Source organism: Malassezia restricta, chromosome I (assembly GCF_003290485.1).
Source record: "Malassezia restricta chromosome I, complete sequence".
Taxonomy (NCBI): domain Eukaryota; kingdom Fungi; phylum Basidiomycota; class Malasseziomycetes; order Malasseziales; family Malasseziaceae; genus Malassezia; species Malassezia restricta.
In genome coordinates, this window is record NC_040193.1 from 698,053 (window position 1) to 709,780 (window position 11,728).

Consider the following 11,728-nt stretch of genomic DNA (forward strand, 5'->3'; position numbering starts at 1 on the left):
GAAAAACTATGATTACAGGGTCATGGTCATGGTCAGAGTCGTGGCGTGCACGCCCAAGACGGGCGGGCCGCCGCTGTACAAGCTCTGCAGTTGGTGCAAGTACGCCAGACTGTCCCGCTCGCTCGTGGATGTGCCAGGCGCCGGCGCCGGCAACGCGGTGAGCACAACAGAGGTACTTCGCGTCGAGTAGCGCCGAATGAGTTCATTGAGGATCAAGTACTGTGCATGGTTGGGCAAATCGTTAAAGGTCAGCGCGCGTCCGCCGCGCGCCACAGCTGGCATCAGAGGCGCCGCCTCCGGCACGGACCGGGGGGACGTGTGTGGCGAGCGCACCTCGGTGCCCCGGCGCGGCCGAGCGTCCTGCGTGTGCACGGTGGCTGGTGTCACGGTTTGCTGCGACGATGACAGCGTGCCGTACGACACACCATACATGCCGTCACTCTGTGTGTCTCGCTGCTGCTGCTTCGCACGTCGCGCGCGGATCAGGTACGCTGGATCCCAGTCCACCGCCAGCGACGCCAACTCACTTTCGAGCTCGTCATACGTGTTGTCCGCATCGAGCTGAAATGACGCATAGTCGGCGTCGTCGTCTTGTCTGTCGTGGGCGTCTGGATGCGAGAGACCTAGGCGGATGTTGTTGTAGTGGTACGCCAAATGCTCTTCGGGCAAGCTCACGCCCAGCTGCCGCGACTGGCGTGCGCGACGTCGACCATCGACCGAGGAGAGCGACGGAGAATGACGTCGTGCGCCCGCGTCAATAGGCTCCGCCTTGTGCTTCATCTGCTTCTGCAGCTCTTCTCTGCGACGCATATCGCACACCTGCCTCCACCACGGATCATCCTGGAGCACTTCGGTGAGCTCAGAGTCCAGAGCGCGTTTACCCAACACAATGGCATCGTAGCGCGGCACATGGCCAGACAGACAAAATACACGCAGCGACGCAGGAATGCGCAGATTGTCGAGCAGGGTGCGCACACGCAGGCGCTCTGACGCCATCTCATCGTCGTGCTCGACAAACACATTCACGCGCAGCTTGTGCTGTCGCCATGTGCCCGTGAAGCTGAGAATCGTGCCGAGCTGCAGGACCATCGTGTACGTGTCCCACGACGGTGCCTCGTCTCGTACATGATTCGCCATCTGAATCGGCCACAGGTCAATGTACTGCTCACCCAGCGCCGGCTCGTATCTCGCCACTTTGGACGGCCCAGGCAGGTCCATCGCATCAAAGCCATACGCCACCGCTAGAGCCTTGTTGAGCGCAAGCGCATCTTCAAGAATGCCCACGAACTTGGCGCCATCAATCGGCTGGGTATATGTGGACCACACAGATGGCGGCTCACTGGGCCGCACACGCGCCACGGGTCCGCGATGATGCTCGCTCGCACGCTGCAACGCCGTCGGAAAGCCAAGCACAATAATGTTCGGACGCATGCCGCCCAAACCGCACGACAGAATGAGGTTCCGCGCACCTTCACGCACGTCACGCGCAATCACCACATCCACAAAGCCTTTGACACCACTCACATCCACCAGCTTGAGCCACTCCAAGTGCGTCTGGCGCAACTCTGGTAGGCAGTCGTAAAACTGACCTTGGAGCACGTGCCCCAGAATGTAGAGAGCGCCTTTTTTGAGCGAGTTGCAGAAAATGATCAAGTTCCACTCTTTCCGAGGATCGTTCGCCAGCAGCAAAATCTGAGGGCGCCAGTACTTGACATGGCCCTTGCGCTCATCAAGGCGGAGAAGGTACTTGCGCACAAAGTGGTACGTGACATTGTGTGAGACATCCCCCCACGGCTTGGGCGGCGAAAAGACCTGGATCAATATAAAGAGCAGCACCGTCACGGCAATACACACACTCGCCGTGTAGCTGTCGGTCACCAGCATAGTACCCAGCGAGGCAATCGTGCCGGCGCCAGCTGTCCAAATATTCCAGTATCGGAACGACGGACGGAACGACGGCGCGCCACCAGCCTTGAGGGCACAGGTCGCAGCGGACAGCACGCCAAAGGTAAGGAGGGTCGTCATGGTCACGAGCTGTGCGATCAGGTTGATCGAGTCGAGCAGGAGCACAAACTGGCACAGAAGGGCCGTGAACAACACCGCATACGTGGGCACATCAGCATGCGCCGTTCCTTGCGCAAAGGGAGCGAGGAACGGCAACAGATCGTCGCGTGCAATGGCCTGAAGGATCTTGGCACAGCCCATCACACCCATGAGAGCCGAGAACACACAGGATGCCAGTTCGCCCATGAGCACGATCGAGGGCCATCGCGAAATCGCTTCGACAATCATGACGTTCATGTAAAACGACTCTCGTGGGACGGTCGCAGCCAACACGACAAAACAAAGAGCATAGATACCAAACGTAAAAATCAAGGCCCAGTTTGTGCCCTTGGGAATGCTTTTACTCGGCTTGCGAAGATCACCCGACATGGACGAGCCGGCCAAGATGCCACATACGGCCGGGAATAGCACACCAAACACAGAACGCCAATTTTCTTTTCCCGGCGCCGCAGATGAGCCAGCCGCGCCAGACGTGAAATTGGGCCACATGTTTTCAGCGAGAGTGATCCAATTCCAGCCTGAGTAGTACACCGAGCGTACCGAGTCCTCAAATGGCTCCACAAGGAACGACGACAAAGGAATGCTGAGGATGGCCAAACTCAAAATTATGGCCAGCATGAGCGTAGCACGAGCAAAGAGTGACGAGCCAAAGAGGCACACAAATGTACACAGCCATAGGGTTATCGTGCCGTACAAATACAAGAATGGCGAGCCTTCCGGCATGAAGGTCATGTAGCCTCTCGACTCACCAAACGCGTTGACAAGAATCTCCACACAGCCCAGGGTATTCATGGCCGTATTAAACGCCTGACCAAAGAAGAAGACGAGACCAATGGATCCGCCAAATTCTGGGCCGAGTGAGCGCGAAATCAGGTAATATGCGCCGCCACCACGCACCTGTCCATTCGTCGAGATGGCATTCAGGCTCAGCACGGTGAGTGTATCAATGGCATAGCTCCCGACAAGCAGGGCAAGCGCGCCAATAAGTCCTGCCTGCCCCAAGATAAAACCGAATCGTAAAAACAAAATGATGCCCAATACATTCAGTGTGACAGGCATGAAGACACCATCCCACGTCCCAAGCTTGCGCATGACAGGCACCTCTTGCGATGACAAGGACGCGTGATGCATTGCCGATGAGCGACTATCCATACCAGTGCCGCGCAGGAGTGGTGACGACTCTGTAAGAACAAGAGAGGGAGATGCCGTAGCGGAAGCAGCCTGGCTGGACGAAGCACGAGTCGATCGTAATGACGCGGACGAGGACCGCGAGTCTACGGGACCCGAGACAGAGGCGCGCATCTGATCGGCTCCGTCGTCGTTGCCAGATCTGTGCAGCAATTGCTCTTGCAGCGATGCATAATCTGCCTCGTCAGCCGAGACAAAGCGCGACATGGCAATGTCCACCCGGCTGTGGTTCGGGTCGCAACGACGGTGGCCTTTCGGCTAGGTGGAGAGGGCGTCTCGAGGGCTGCCGACGCCGCTAGTGTCACGTGTCCCTAGGAACCCCTTGGCACCGCGACGCGCGTTCTGGGCGCCTGGGTAGGCGATGTCGAATACGACAGCGTTTGGTGCCCAATCGATTCATGGCACGAATCCCCAGTTCCTGGTCGAGCGCGTGATTCGCGCACGTATATACGACTCGACGTATTGGAAGCATGACTGCTTTGCCCTGACGGCTGCGACGCTGGTGGACAAGGCTGTTGAGCTGTCGTATGTCGGTGGGACATTCGGTATGCAGCGGCCGAGTCCATTTTTGTGCCTCGTACTCAAACTATTGCAGATTCAGCCTGAGCGTGAAATCATTCTCGAGTACCTGGCGGCGGAGGACTTCAAGTACTTGCGTGCCGTCGCGGCCATGTATGTGCGCCTGACATTCCCAGCGATCGACGTGTACGAAATCCTCGAGCCGATGTTGAATGACTATCGCAAATTGCGGTGGCGCGATATGGCTGGCAACTTTTCTCTTTCACACATGGACGAGTTTGTGGATCTTCTGTTAACGGAAGAGCGTGTATGTGACCTCATTCTGCCACGCCTGACCAAGCGCTCTGTGCTCGAGGCCAAAGAAGGTCTGCGCCCGCGCACATCGCGTCTTGAAGATGCGATGCTCCGTGGTGATGCAGATGGTTTGGAGGAAGGCAGCGGGAGTGATAGCGACGACTCGCTCGCGGCACTGCGCGCGGAGCACCGCACGCGTATGCACCAGGCCGATACCCTGCGTTCTCAGAGTCGCCCGCACGAAACACCACAAGACGGTGCGTACGAATCGCAACAATCGGAGTCGGAAGAAGAACGCCTTCATGAGCGACTCGCTCGTACGCCGAGCCCGGCTTTCCGGTCACGATCACCCAGCAGGTCGCCTGATTAACTATATTACAAACTACTCGGCATCGAGGAGCAGGTCGTCTATATCGCTGGACGACAGACGACCACTGGACTCATCATCATCAATGCTGATCTCCGGTGCAGTCTGCGTACGTTGCGTCCCAAGCACAGTCGCTGGCCGGAGACGCGGCGCAAAAATGGAAAGCACGGGCGGGGCGCGGGGCGCGTCTTGGCGCTCGGCGAGTTGCGTGACCATCGACGACGTCTGTGCATGCGCAAGACGTACGAGAGCCTCGTTAGCGCGCCGAAGTCGTGTGCATTCGGCGCTGATTTCAGCAAGGAACGCTTCGCGCTTACGTGTTGCTGCCTCGGCGGCCTCAACACGCTCTAACCATTCCAGCTCGACGTCTTCGCGGATAGCTTGCGGCGCATCGACTGTCTGCGCCTCACAGACCGTCTCGAGCTCTTGAATACGCTGGAGCAAGTACTGGATGCGCTCATCCTTCTCGTTGGATGCGCTCATAGGCAGGGATAAACGAGCGGCCAGCTGCCTTTCGAGTCGCTGGATTTTTTGCAGAGCAGCATGCAGTTTCTCTTGCACAACAGGAAGAGGATCATCAAAGGTAAAGCCGCGCTGCTTAGTTGGTGAGATGGGATGCGATACCTCGGACTCGGGCGGAGCCTGTCCGCCTGGCAGGATCAAAGCGCCCAGCTCATCGAGACGCGACTGCAGCGCCTCGACAGTCAGTGGCTGCGACTCGCGACTCTTGTGTGCCTCCAGCCTAGCAACTTGGGCGCGGAGTGTGCCCATTTCCTCGCGGTACCGAGCCAATAGCGCGTGCGACTCGTCTAGGGCCGACATGTCGCCCTCAAACTCGTTGATCGATGCACGTACACGTACGTGTTTGATACGACGCGCAAAGTTGAGCGTGCCGAGGCTCTCTTCGACCATCACTGGCGATGGATTCAGTGTGCATACCACAGCAATGCGTGCGCGACCACTCAGGCTGTTTTGTAGAATGCGCGTGAGTTTGGAATCGCGGTACGGCACATGCCCCACGTTTTTTTCCGATAGAGCGAAAATCACCTTGCCCAAGCTCAGCAGGCTCTTGTTGATGTTGCCGCCCTCCGTGCGGCGCTGTGATGTATGTGTGGAATGCCGCTCAGATCCAGCGAGATCAATGAGCGACAGCTCGCTGACTCGGTACGGTCGCATCGTACTCGGCTCACGATCCCACGATTCAATCGTGATTTTGAAGCAAGTATGACTGCGCGATGAGCGCTCGTTCCAGTCGGTGGCACCCATGTGTCGATTCGCTTCGCCGCGCGCGAGCAGCTTGAACACACCCGCAGGCGACGTGACGACTTCCTCATGGAGCGGCGCCACAAGCACGGCATTCGCTCCCCGTCGTCGGTCATCACGTACATGGGGCTGATTCGTAGGTTCCAGCAGATCTCTGACAATTTCGTTCCATATTTCGAGATAACTCACACGAATCAGATACTCTCGTTGCGCGGATCCCTGACAAATGCCCTGGAAAAGATCGTTGACGGCGCGGGGAATCATGCCAGGCTCGCGACCATCGTCGTCACCACTCAATGTAAACGTTTTACCACTGGCTGTTTGCCCGTATGCGAAGATAAGCGCATTGTAGCCATGCAGCGCCGAATGCACCAGGGGCCGAGCTAATGTCGCATAGACGTTCGCATTCGAGCTGCCTGTGTGCACATGATCGAAGTAAAACGGCATGCCCAGATTCGGCTGCATTTTCGTCTCCGAAATGGCCGGATCTAGCATCAATGAGGCAGATCCCGGTGGCGTTACCCAAGCGCACTCTTCGTTCGGATGGGTGGGACGTAGGCGCACATGCACTTGGACTGCGTCTATCGTCTGGGTATCATCTTGTTCCAACACAAAGGAGCTGTCACTCACTTGCTGCTGCAAAGCCAATATATCCATACGAGAATCAGGCAACGGTGGACGAGGTATGCGCCGCATAGGAGAGCCAGCACGTCTCTCTATTTTCGGCTTGGGTGTCACTTGTGCCTCGTGATTTCGGTTTCTGTTGGGTATGATGCCCTCTGTGACCTTGGCGCGCACCTTTCGCGCAGGTGACATTGCGTGAGATGGATGCACGACAGAACGAATCGGTGGCACAGGCGAAAGGGCAGGCGAAGCAGGTCGCTCTTGGGGCACCGTCCCCTCTGTGCGTGATGCGGCGAGAGATGTAGCAGGTCGGGGCGGGACAGGCCTAGATAGTGACAAAGATGTTGCAGGGCGCGTCGGACGCATGCCAGGCACTTTTGCTGGCGTCACTGTCGTAGGCGGGCCATCCGGTATCACGGCCGCACGGACAACGCGTGGCCCTGCTGCTGGCGTGTGGACAGGCGCCTTTTGTGGGCTCATGCGACCAGCAACATTCGTCATAGTGCTGTCGGACAAAGGCTTCATATGGAAGTCTTCTGGGCGCTTCGTCCATGCAGGACTGGACACCGGCACGACGGGTCGCACGGGGCGTTTGCGCGGCGTGGGCATAAACGGCATGCGCGACTTTTTCTGGGATGGCGTGTCGATACCAGGCTCCGTGATAGAAAAAAAGCCAGCTGCACGCTCTTGGGCCCCACGACCGGCCGTGCCGACGCCGACATTGGCGCCGTCCACGTCCATTCTACCGTCGACGGTGATGGTGCGTGTGTTGTTGCGCGCCTTGCACGAGCGCACGCGATGTTTCACGTGACTATTCACGATCGTGGAGAATGCGTTCGCCACGCAGAAAGGTCTACGTCAGCGCGCACGATTGTCGACGACGGCTGTCACGATGAGCCACGACGGCGATACCAATATGTATGAGAATGTGCCGGAGGAGATAAGAAATGCGGAAGTGTCTGAGATCCAGATGCGGAAGCGCATGTTGGAAAATGAAATCCGCATGATGAGATCAGAATTCATGCGGCTGGAACACGACGACGCTGTCACCCGAGAGCGCATCACGGACAATACAGAGAAGATTTCCCAAAACAAGGTGCTGCCTTACCTTGTGGGAAATGTAGTGGAAATTTTGGACATTGATCCTGATATTGACGAAGACTCGGAAGACGCCAAGGCACAGGCCGAGTCGGTCGGTCGTCCCAAACCTGGCAAGTGCGCTGTGATCAAGACATCGACACGCCAAACTATCTTCCTGCCGCTCATTGGTCTTGTACCAGCAGATCAGCTAGAGCCAGGTGACTTGATTGGTGTCAACAAGGACAGCTACCTCATCCTGGACAAATTGCCATCAGAATACGATTCTCGTGTAAAGGCCATGGAAGTCGATGAACGACCCACAGAAACATATACGGACATTGGTGGTCTCGACAAGCAGATCGAAGAGCTCGTCGAAGCCATCGTACTTCCCATGCAACAGGAGCAAAAATTCAAAAACCTTGGTATCAAGCCACCGAAAGGCGCCCTTATGTATGGCCCTCCCGGTACTGGCAAAACGCTCTTGGCTCGAGCCTGCGCTGCACAAACGAATGCATGCTACCTCAAGCTGGCAGGTCCATCTCTTGTGCAAATGTTTATCGGTGACGGTGCCAAGCTCGTACGCGATGCATTCGAGCTCGCAAAGGAAAAATCTCCTGCCATTATCTTTATCGACGAAATCGATGCCATTGGAACCAAGCGATTCGACTCGGACAAATCAGGCGATCGTGAAGTCCAGCGCACCATGCTTGAGCTGTTGAACCAGCTCGATGGTTTCTCTAGTGAGGCCAATATCAAGGTGATTGCTGCTACGAACCGTATCGATATCCTTGACCCTGCCCTGCTTCGGTCCGGTCGTCTTGACCGTAAAATCGAGTTTCCCCTACCTAATGAAGAATCCCGCGCCAGGATTATGGAAATTCACAGCCGCAAGATGGCTGTGGGCCCTAACGTGAACTTTGCCGAACTAGCGCGCTCTACAGACGAGATGAATGGTGCTCAGCTAAAGGCCGTGTGCGTAGAAGCAGGCATGATTGCACTTCGAGAAGGCGCTACGGAGTTGGATCACGAGCACTTCCTTGGTGGTATTCTCGAGGTGCAGGCACTAAAGAAGTCTGATCACTTCTACTACGCATAGATCCAGTCACGTAGTCACTTATGCTCCGTGCTGTACGACCAAAAATACGATAGTGGCGAGTACGATGACGCAAATAACCATGGACAGTATGGTCACAATTGGATGCGTATGTCCCTCACATTCATCCATCAAGGTTCGTTCACGTTCCAATTCACCGATGCGTTCGAAATAATCAAATACGGAGATCAACCAGGACAGTATACCCACGATCAAATAAATAGACCCGAGTACCATACCTTGTGTTCTGCTCGGGGTAGAATCTGGCTCTTCGCTGTTTCGCATAGCCTTAGTCTGGAACTGCGATATGTCCAAGCCAGGGCTTTCAGACCCCTGCCCAAGTACTTGTTGCTCGTAAGAGGGTTTTACTTGTAGGCATTCATTTTGAATACAAGCCAGAGTCGCGCTGACCTGGTGAGCATAGTTGTCAATATTGAAAATACGCAAGTCCAAAAAGAATATCACCGATAGCACGGTCACCAACGCAGTAAACTTAGACCATGACATATACGTTCGCTCACGCATGCAAAAATCACGGGTCATTTCGCCAGGCGCATATATCGACTGTGATCCTGAGAATCTCTGCAATACAAAAGAGAGGCAGACTTGGTCATCCGAGTCACTTTCATCGTGTGCCTCAGGTGGACTCAAAGATGGATCACAAATGGGCAAGTTTTGACGACTGATGCCCGTTCCTTCCGCAGATTCGAGCCAACCTTCCATATTGGCGCATATCAATATAGAAAGAATGTGTTCCTTCGTTCTTTTTTACGTCGTGGTGGGCATACGATCAATGGAGAAATGAATACCTCCTTTTAGCTGAGGCGGAGCATACTCTCGACCGTGGATCTATGCAAGTTGACTGGGTCTTAAACAAAATTGAACAGTGGCAGTGCATGCCGCCCAGCCATAGCTCAGCTGGAAGAGCGAAGGTTTGTAATTGGAAATCGGTCTTTGACCACCTTAGGTCCCGTGTTCGAATCACGGTGGCTGGATCTTGTTTTGCTCTCTCAATATGAAACCCAATCGTGGAGGCCACTGGTAATTTTTGGCCAACATCACGCGCGACCAACGATGCAGAAGCGAATTACGACATTCAAATATTATCTTAGGCTAATATATGCTTATTTCCGCCAAAGTAAGGAAAGTCCAACCAGCCATAGCTCAGCTGGAAGAGCGAAGGTTTGTAATTGGAAATCGGTCTTTGACCACCTTAGGTCCCGTGTTCGAATCACGGTGGCTGGACATTTTTACGACGTCACACATTTTTTTGCTCACTCTCGTGCGCCCAGTCCGGCGGGGGTGAGCGCAATCCTTGGCTCGTCGCGTCTTGCGGAGTCGATGAAGCCCTATGACTGCACGCCGCGTCCCTTTTGAAGTTTGTGAAGTGCAAGCACTCAAAATGTGATGTCTTCCCGGCTTGTATGGGAATGTGTAGAGCATAGTCACACCCAGGGCTTTTGTATGAAATCACACACGTTCAATCTCGAAGCATAGTCGAAGTGAAGACAATCTGATGCAATCCTGTATCTTCAGAGACAACCCAAGAGTACTGTACAGAGAATCCATCTCCGGTCTACCAAAATACCAAGCTATCAATTTGCTAGATATATCGTTCCGTGATATCTCGATGTTTTATTTGGCCTCGTGCCAAGACCTTTCCCTACCTGTGCATGTGCAAGCTCACAATGATTGCCACTAGCTTCGCAAGAGAAAGATGATACGTTGCTAGACTTTTTTATTGTGCGACTCAACAGAGGGAACGAGGTGTTTCAATGAGGGTGGAGGCCGAGGAGGGGGTCCAGGTGGCGGGACACGTCTAGTAAAGCTGTGCGCTCTTGATACGGTATGGGTATAAAATGCAGGCGGAGCGAATTGGGATCGACGAGGCACGGAATCTTCTTCCTCACTCTCACTCTCTCTTTCATCATATTGTTTCATACGACGCCATTCTTTTAAGCTCCGACAAAAGGAGGCATACTCATTCGGCTTGGAAGGTTCATAATCTGTACAGTAGTTAACGGTTCGTGTTGGTATTGTGGTATCATCGAGTGGCATGGGGCCATTATATGGAGCACACACGATAGCATCACCAAGCTTTTCTTGTGCCTCGAGTGCTAGCTGAGCATCAAGCTCCATTTCTGGCGTGGAAAATCGTAAAGTAGATCCCAATAGGGATCTCCCTGGTGCATCGTGGACGGTGTCGCATTTTTTTGAGGGAACGAATCGAATAATGCTTGACTGACGAGCAGGAAGGCTCGCTGAAGGACTGTGAGTAAGATGGTACTGAGACGCCTCTGACGGAGACGCCTCTCGCGCCATAGACCTGGCCACAAAAGTGGAGGGGAAGGAGCACGGAGCGTTTTGCTGATTGGCAACCCTCAACAGAATAAATCATGGCATGATGCGGCCACTGCGGGACGAAGTACATGATTATGTTCATGCAATCGAAGATCGAACGACAAAATTATTTACCCGAATTGCAGAAGAAGGCTCACTCGAGCGTAGCGGGACTGTGCTCGATACCATTGCGTGGGATGACGTATTGTCCATGACCCAAGCGCAAACTGAACTTGTAAAATTGGTCGAAATGACCGCGTTACACCAGGAGAACCAGTCACGTATCGACGCCCTTATTGAAAGCATCAAAGCATGTGAAGAACGGCAGCGGCGAACCATATCACTTGTCAATGAACTTCAAACTGACTTACTTGCTCTTTTAAGGCATGGCGAGCGCGAAGCTGAAAATATCCGCCGAGCAGAAGTCATGCCTATTTCGAGCAAAGACATTTTAGAGTACGCGCAACGCTTGGCTCGATACACTTCAGCCCCTAGAGGCTATACCTTGGAATCTTTGACAACTCCAGCAGCAGAGCCACATCAGCCAGGACAAGGTTCTGGCCAAAAAGGCGACTACAACGACCAAGCCGAACGCGCGAAGTTCTACTACGACCCGGTAATGCCTACCACGCCACACGAGCTGCCTTTTCCCAGTGACCGACTTATGCGACAAGGAATTTTGTACGCAGATGCCGCATCAAGCACCACAGAACCCGCTCGAGACACTGAACATGATACCACGAACAAAGACGCGGTTGGTGCACCTGCTGAGGAAGTTAAGGACATACCCGTGCTTGACTCGTTTGCTATGGACGAGGACGACGCCTTTGATTTAGACTTGAATCCGTAGCCTCTTCTTGACGAATGACTGCTCTGCATGTGACCCGCGTCCACCC

General features: G+C 54.5%; 7 protein-coding genes and 2 non-coding genes across 9 annotated transcripts; 5 read left to right on the forward strand and 4 right to left on the reverse strand.

Annotated features, from left to right (window-relative positions):
• Positions 1 to 12: 12 nt before the first annotated feature.
• On the reverse strand, positions 13 to 3,459 carry MRET_0406 (solute carrier family 12 (potassium/chloride transporters), member 9; the record flags this gene model as incomplete). Its single annotated transcript, XM_027627033.1, has 1 exon — positions 13 to 3,459. The coding sequence occupies one exon, from the start codon at positions 3,457 to 3,459 to the stop codon at positions 13 to 15; it is 3,447 nt and encodes a 1,148-aa protein (XP_027483218.1).
• A 154-nt stretch (positions 3,460 to 3,613) lies between these two features.
• MRET_0407 (pre-mRNA-splicing factor 38A) lies at positions 3,614 to 4,435 on the forward strand (the record flags this gene model as incomplete). The annotated part of the gene is made up of 1 exon (XM_027627034.1): positions 3,614 to 4,435. The coding sequence occupies one exon, from the start codon at positions 3,614 to 3,616 to the stop codon at positions 4,433 to 4,435; it is 822 nt and encodes a 273-aa protein (XP_027483217.1).
• Positions 4,436 to 4,447: 12 nt separating this feature from the next.
• MRET_0408 (centromeric protein E) lies at positions 4,448 to 7,060 on the reverse strand (the record flags this gene model as incomplete). Its single annotated transcript, XM_027627035.1, has 1 exon — positions 4,448 to 7,060. The coding sequence occupies one exon, from the start codon at positions 7,058 to 7,060 to the stop codon at positions 4,448 to 4,450; it is 2,613 nt and encodes an 870-aa protein (XP_027483224.1).
• A 151-nt stretch (positions 7,061 to 7,211) lies between these two features.
• MRET_0409 (26S proteasome regulatory subunit T5) lies at positions 7,212 to 8,495 on the forward strand (the record flags this gene model as incomplete). The annotated part of the gene is made up of 1 exon (XM_027627036.1): positions 7,212 to 8,495. The coding sequence occupies one exon, from the start codon at positions 7,212 to 7,214 to the stop codon at positions 8,493 to 8,495; it is 1,284 nt and encodes a 427-aa protein (XP_027483223.1).
• An 18-nt stretch (positions 8,496 to 8,513) lies between these two features.
• MRET_0410 (uncharacterized protein) lies at positions 8,514 to 9,215 on the reverse strand (the record flags this gene model as incomplete). Its single annotated transcript, XM_027627037.1, has 1 exon — positions 8,514 to 9,215. The coding sequence occupies one exon, from the start codon at positions 9,213 to 9,215 to the stop codon at positions 8,514 to 8,516; it is 702 nt and encodes a 233-aa protein (XP_027482456.1).
• A 179-nt stretch (positions 9,216 to 9,394) lies between these two features.
• MRET_t0003 lies at positions 9,395 to 9,487 on the forward strand. Its single transcript has one exon. It is a non-coding gene; the product is annotated as a tRNA-Tyr (tRNA).
• A 157-nt stretch (positions 9,488 to 9,644) lies between these two features.
• Positions 9,645 to 9,737, forward strand: MRET_t0004. Its single transcript has one exon. It is a non-coding gene; the product is annotated as a tRNA-Tyr (tRNA).
• Positions 9,738 to 10,220: 483 nt separating this feature from the next.
• On the reverse strand, positions 10,221 to 10,814 carry MRET_0411 (G-patch domain protein; the record flags this gene model as incomplete). Its single annotated transcript, XM_027627038.1, has 1 exon — positions 10,221 to 10,814. One exon carries the CDS (start codon positions 10,812 to 10,814, stop codon positions 10,221 to 10,223), a length of 594 nt encoding a protein of 197 aa, XP_027482963.1.
• Positions 10,815 to 10,893: 79 nt separating this feature from the next.
• On the forward strand, positions 10,894 to 11,682 carry MRET_0412 (mediator of RNA polymerase II transcription subunit 4; the record flags this gene model as incomplete). The annotated part of the gene is made up of 1 exon (XM_027627039.1): positions 10,894 to 11,682. One exon carries the CDS (start codon positions 10,894 to 10,896, stop codon positions 11,680 to 11,682), a length of 789 nt encoding a protein of 262 aa, XP_027482454.1.
• Between the last annotated feature and the right edge of the window lie 46 nt (positions 11,683 to 11,728).